This window comes from Elephantulus edwardii, unplaced genomic scaffold (assembly GCF_000299155.1).
Source record: "Elephantulus edwardii isolate Elephantulus edwardi_28Jun2011 unplaced genomic scaffold, EleEdw1.0 scaffold00005, whole genome shotgun sequence".
NCBI lineage: Eukaryota > Metazoa > Chordata > Mammalia > Macroscelidea > Macroscelididae > Elephantulus > Elephantulus edwardii.
Window position 1 is genome coordinate 8799713 of NW_006399755.1, and position 7055 is coordinate 8806767.

The following is a 7055-nucleotide window of genomic DNA, read 5'->3' on the forward strand; positions in this document are numbered from 1 at the left end:
GTTTTGCTTTTCTGGGAATATCTTGATCTGTCCTTCATATTTGATGGATAATTTTGCTGGGTACAGTATTCTTGGTTGACAGTTGTATTCTTTGTTTACTCATCTCTTAATGGTTTAGGGAGGGAGTGGAAACAAAAGCATGCTTAATCTGTCATCATTATAAACAGAAACTCTTTTGTTGCATTTCCTTTTTTATGGTTTTGTTAATCTTCCACGTACATAGTCATTACCTAACTAGTAGTTTAATCAGTAAGTATACCTCCATTTATATAATTATTTTTCCATATTTTTAAAATTATCTTGTTTCATAGTAATGTTGTTAGAAGAGCTATAAAATAGCCTTAAGATTAGAAGCAGGAGTGGCATCCACTTCTGTAAATAGCTTGCCTCCAGAAACCCTGTGAACCTGGAGAAAGGATGAAAGTCACGCAAGTGTTGAGGACTTCCGTTCACAGGGTCCCTATGAGTTGCCTACAACTCGATGGCACTTAACATATTACATTACATTATAGAGAATGCATACTTCTGAATTAAATATACAATATTTATAGCACATTTTGATGAAATAAATGGGGCTAGAACATCACTAAGTTTATCACCTAGGCAGATTGTGCATTTCTTTCTCTTGTTCCTCTTGAGTCTTTTTCTTTATTAAGTTTTGTAAATTATATGATAATACCTTTTTTACTCTAAGCTGTCTTCATTTCCAATTTTTTATAAATACTTTTTATTCCATAACATTCATTTAAACATTGAAAACAATTAGAGAGAACGATTTAAAAGAAATATATGATTAGGTATTATTTTCATGACAAGAGTCCAGAATGAGAGTTGCATAGTAAAGTGGACTGGGAGAGGACTATATAACAATGAAAGAATTTTAATTTTTTTTTTCCAGAGAAAAGTGAAGTGGGGCGGGGGGTTAGGGGTGGGAAGGGATGAAAATGTGCAACAATGAGTGAATGGAAAGTCAAACTCTCTGTAAACTTCCCATTAAAATCTCAAATTTAAAAAAAAATAGCCTTAAGAGCCCTCTTAATTTGTGGCATATAATCCTGGTTTATCTTTTATTGTCTAGCATGCAACCATTCAGAATTGGCCAAGTACGAGTTGTAAGATGACTGCGTTGGTGACCTACAGGTAACTTCGTACACATATACTGCTTTGCTTAAATCTTGACTTTGATCTGCCTGCTGTAGAGAAGCCAAGGTATAATGATTAAAGTGATACAGTTAGATAGCCTATGCTCAAATATTCTTTTTGTAATACTGAGAAAATCAGTTTTAGAAAATGTTCATGCCTGAATTGTTCTCACCTCTAACATGAGGCTGACTGACTGCAAGATTGAAAATGAGCTTTGTAATGCATAGTGTATAACATAGGCTGCATCATTTTCTTAAAAGATACCTCCTGTATATAATTCAGCAATATTCTGTGAGGAAAATATTGAAGTTTGACATCCTTCAAAATTAGTGCAAGTTCTGAATAAACTTTTGTACTCTTGTAGATCTTTCAAGGCGTTTTTCCCGCTCCTTGGCAACTTCTCTCAGCCAGAAGTTCAGCTCTGGGCACTCTGGGCCATGTATCATGTCTGCAGTAAAAACCGTATGTATTCAAATCAAAAGATTTCTGGACTGTTCTTTATTTTCCCTTTATAATGATTAAGTCTGCTTTTTGGAACTGATTTATACATGTGGTTTTAAATTCAAGATGTAATTTTTAGAAATTCCAAATCCTCTAGATATTGCAACTTGCTACAAATTATGCCACCAGATTGCCTATTCCTCTGTTTCTTCTGGATTTAACTCTTTTTTTAAAAAAATGAAAAAAGTTTTTTCAGAATGCCACAATATCAGCCAGTACAGAAAATGAAAGTTTGCTCCTATTCTTGTACTTCATAAACAAGCATTGTTCTCTTTTTTTTTCCTGTGACCATCACCAAAGTGACAGTAACCTTTTGTGATGTCTACTGGAGAAGAAACTATAATAGGTGTTCTAATGCACACTTACGTTCGAAGGAAGATTATGTCTACTCCTCATACAAGGAACTGAGGCAGAAATAAAATGTGTAGTCCATGCCCGGCTGAAAGGATAATAAAATTCTAGTTGTTTGAAGGGATGATAAAAGTCAGCAAATTGGCAAAGTAGTCCAGGTTTACAGGAAGAAATGTGTCATCTACATTGAACAGGTGCAGTGAGACAAAACTAATGACACAACTGTCCATGTGGGCATTCGCCTCAGCAAGATGGTTATTACTAGACTGAAACTGGACAAAGAGAAAAAAAGGTCCTTTAACATAATGCCCAGTCTCAACAAATCAGAAAAGAAAAGGGCTAATAGAAGGAAGAAACAATTGAGAAGATTTAGGAGTAAAGTTACCTTGTATACAACTTCATTAAAAACTGAAATTTGGAAAACCCTACCACCAAACAAAACAAGAATGATTGGTAATTTGTCTATTATTCTAGATGTCTTTCTATATGCATGATATATATTTTATAAATAGTATGAAAATATTTTTAAGCACAGAGGGCTCATTCTGTACATGCTCTTCTACAGCCTTCACTCAGCAGTTCACTAAACTCAATCATCAGCATTCTTTGTATATTAAAACATAATTCTGCATCTTGATAGTGGTCCTGCATGGCTAAGAGTCAGGAATTCTTGATAACTAAATGCTTTTCTTTTCTTTTTTTTTTAACTAAATGCTTTTCAATGTCTTGCTGTTTTAAGTTTTTGGGTGACCTAGTGGTGAGAAATTGTGCTGCAGTTTCAAATGCACACAGTTCGAATTCACCAGCTGCCCTGTTGGAGAAAGATGGGCAGTCTCCTCCCGTGTCATTTACTGAAAGCCAGTGCTGAAGGGTCAGCCATGGGTTGGTTCTGACTTGATGGTACACAACAGCAGCAACAATTCCACTATGAGTCCAAGTTAGCCAATTATATCTGCTAGGACACTATTTCCAAATAAAGTCTCCTTCAAAAGGTTCTATGAGTTAGTTGATCATAACTTTTTGCAGGTTATAAATCACCCATAACCCAGGGAGCTTTATCTGGAATATAACAATGTTTCAATCAGTGCAGCATAACCATATTAACAGTATGAAGGAAAAACACAAAACAGTCAAAATAGTTTCAGCTGATGCAGAAAAACTATTTTACAGTACCCATAAAAGCACTCACTAGAAGTAAGCTTTCTCAACAGAAATAATTACTGTATATGAATACCCTACTATTATATTAGCCTATTATAAACCCTATATATTTTATTATATTAGCTAACATCATATTCCATAATTAAAGGATGAAAGAGTTCCCACCAAGAATGAGAACAAGGATGGTGGCTTTCACTTCTGTTCGATATAGTACTAGAAGTTCTAGCAAGAGCAATTTGGGGGTGAGGCTGTAAGAAGACTACAAATTCTAATAGAAGTAGTAAGATTATCAGTAGGTGGATAGGACCTAGATAAACCTTGGAAAAAAACCTTTCAGAACAGTAGTTAGGACTAGTAAATGAATTCTAGCAAAGTTGTAAGATAAAAAATTTATACATCCAAGCAAACTCAATTGTAGAGATCATATTTCATTATACTAGCAGTGAATAATCTAAAAAGAAAATAAAATTCCATTAAAGTACCACTAGAAAAGAAAGAATATTTAGTAAAAAATTTAAGGAGATAAAAGACTTAAAACATTGAAAAGTAAAAAACACTGCTACAAATTATAGGAGCCTTAGATAAATGGGAGGACATCTTTAGCTCAAGGATTGGAAGACTTTATATTGTTCAAATGATACTACTACCAAAGCAGTTTATTAGATGTATTCCCTGTTAAAATCCTTATGACATTTATTGCAGAAATAGAAAGGTACCCTAAAATTTTAATGAAACTTAAAGTGACTCTGAATTGCCAAACCAGTCTTTAAATTCAGACTCTTTATTGAGTTGGAACCAATTCATAGTGACCCACCAACGAATTTTCATAGTGTAGTCACACAGAATGAGATTATTTGTCTTTCTGCCATAGAGTGGCTGATAATTTCGAGACCACTGTTGTTATGTGCCATTTGGTCATATTCAGCCCTGAAGCCTGCTCTATCCTGAGCCAACCTTATTTTTTTTTTGAGCCAACCTTATTGTCTCTGACATACCTACCCCCCATTACCTCAGTCACTGAGTCAATCCATCTCATCCAAGGTCTTCCTCTCCTATGCTTTCCCTCTACCCTGCCATGTTTGATGTCTTTCTCCAAAGATTGGTCCCTCCTTGCAGCATGCCCAAAGTATGTCAGACAGCTTCAGAATCCTTGCCTCTAAGGAGCAGCCTGGTTTCATCCTCTCCAGGACAATACTTGCTTTGTTCTCCTGGCAGTCTGTGGTTTAATCAATACTCTTCTCTAACACCACAGCTCAAAGGCATCAAATCATCTTGTTCTCCCTAGTCATAGAACACTCGAGCTCCCTAAAATAATCTTTGAAAATAAGGTGACCACCCTAGTTGGCCTAGGGGTGGAGCTGTAGGGAAAAGTGCCACAGCTATTGAGTGAAGTACAAATTCTGCTAGAGTGGACATGGCTGCCTCTTCATTCTCCTCCTCTGCTGGTGGGTGTCAGTAGAAGTCTCTTTCTAGATCTGGTTTAAGTGTCTCAGATCTTGCCCCACCATGGAAAGCCCTTTTCACCTACTCCAAAGGAGCTGGAGAAATGTTAGAAGTTGGTTCTGAGAAATTCTGTTTTCAGCTATCATGTGGCATCTGCACTAAGCATGTGAAATATATTCAACAAGTTGCTCAGATGGAAAATACTAGATGGTTTGGTAGAAGAGTTGGAGGCAGATGAATGGCAGTTTAAACCCATCAAGCAGCTGCTGGGGTTCACACCTTCCTGAGGTTGATGTTGCCTCTGGAGCATAACAATTGTAGAGCTGGCAAGGGACTTCTCAAAGCTTCTATAGCTTCCAGATATTCCTAGCTATATTGCTGAATTGTTCATTGCATCCACAATTGGTTTTTCTCTGTCTATAAATAACAGATACTTAAATATAGGATATTTAAGGGAAAAGTTTTGTTTTTAAAATACTGGAAATCAGACTAAGTCTCAGAGAATCAGAAGGTTTATCTTTAAGTTATGTTGATAAACTTTCACATGCCAGGTAGGCCACATGCCAGAATTGATCAACTGAATGACTGTGTTCTGTCATTTGACCAGTGCCTGGAAAGCCTCACTAATCATGTCCAAGATCTTGGTATAACCTATTGTTATATATAGTATTTGTGACCAAAACAATTCATTTCACAGATAAAATTTCTGCTCAGGACCTGTCTAAATGAGGAATTTTCAATTTTTTTTTCTCTTTTTGTTTTGTTGGTTTTTAAAAAAAAAAATAAATCTACAAAGCCAAGCTTTTTGTAACTTCTTCTAAACATTCCAAATACTAGTAAAATGAACTTCTTTTTGAATACTGGAGCACTATATGCATAACGCAGTGAACAAAACCCTTTTAAACCTAGAAATCCTCTATAGTTATCTCATTGGTGGATTCAAACAATCCATTAGCAAACTAAACCTTTGAAAGGGCACACATAACAAAAAAGGAATCCTAATGTCCTTATTTCAAACATTAGTACAAAGCTACAGTAATCAAATCTGATGGGGTTCTGATCGAAGGATAGACACACACAGATCAATGGGATAGAATAGAAAGTCTATAGGTAAAACTTCACATTATTGACTTGCTCCCCCACCCCACCCAAAGGAGCCAGAACCATTCAGTAATGAACAATAAGTCTTTTAAAAATGTTGCTAGGGATACTGGACGCCTACATGTGAAAGAATGAAGCTGGACTCTTATTTACCTCATATTAGAAAAATAACTATAACTCAAAAGTGCATCCAAGAACTGCAAAATTGAAGGACTAGAATTAGAAAATTCTCAGGAAGAAAAGAATAGGGAGACTCATCAAAACTTTTGATTTGACGTAGTTTCTTAAATACAATACCAAAAAATACAGACCATAGAAAAAGGAAATTGGAATCATCAAAATGTAACCAAAAATCCAACCCAACCAAATTTATACATTAGAAGACTATATCAAGAAAGTGAAAAGATTGAGAGAAAATATTTGGAAATTGTACATCTTAAACATTAAAATGGAAAGAATTGATGGAGAAATTCAGCAATATCAGTCAGTAGTTAAAAACAGATCAAAGGCTAACTGTGGAACAGACCATAATTACTCATGTGCACTTCAATTTGAATTCAATTAAAATTGAAGCTGATGGAAATGAAAACAAGTTCACCTCAACCAAAATACTACCTTTAGTCTGTCCTGAAGTAAAAAGAAAGTTCTCAAGAATAGGCTTGATGTATTAAACACTAATGATTGAAGACCAGATGAGTTGTGGAATGACATCAGGGATATCCATAAAAAAAGCAAAAAGTCATTACAGAATTGAGGGAGAGAGAAAAGACCAAAATGCACATCAGAAGAGACAGTGGTAATTGCACTAGAATGTAGAGAGGCCAAAGGGAAGAAATGTTGAAATAAAAGAGAAGGACTGAAAATGTCAAAGGACAGCTAGAGAAGACAAAAGTATTCTAAAGCAAAGTTGTTGTTGTTGTTGTTATGTGCTGTCGAGTCACTTGCGACTCATAGTGACCCTATGTACAACAGCCCTAAACTCTGTTCTGTCCTGTGCTAGTCACACTGTCTCTGATACACCCATCCCGATTACCCCAGTCACTGAATCAATCCACCTCATAAAGGGCCTTCCCCTCCTGTGCTGTCCCTCCACCATACCAAGCATGAAGTTCCTCTCCAAGGACCGGGTCCCTCTTTACAACACGTCCAAAGTATGTTAGACGAAGCCTCAGAATCCTTGCCTCCAAGGAGCTGCCTGGTTGAACCCTTTCCAGGATGAATGTTTGTTTTCCTAGCAGTCCATGGTACCATCAACACTCTTCTTCAGCACCACAGCTCAAAGGCATCAATTCTCCTTCTATTTTTAGTCACTGTCCAACTCTCTGATGCATAACAAATGATAGCAAAGACCATGG

General features: G+C 36.1%; 1 protein-coding gene and 1 pseudogene across 1 annotated transcript in view; both read left to right on the forward strand.

Moving 5' to 3' along the window:
* ZYG11A (zyg-11 family member A, cell cycle regulator) overlaps positions 1-7055 on the forward strand; it is an 87010-nt gene that overhangs the window by 71947 nt on the left and 8008 nt on the right. Inside the window, exons 13-14 of the mRNA XM_006879807.1 lie at positions 1079-1140; positions 1508-1605. Of these exons, the coding sequence (XP_006879869.1) occupies positions 1079-1140; positions 1508-1605 (160 nt within the window). The remainder of the gene's footprint in view (positions 1-1078; positions 1141-1507; positions 1606-7055) is intronic.
* LOC102864505 lies at positions 4571-4886 on the forward strand (annotated as a pseudogene).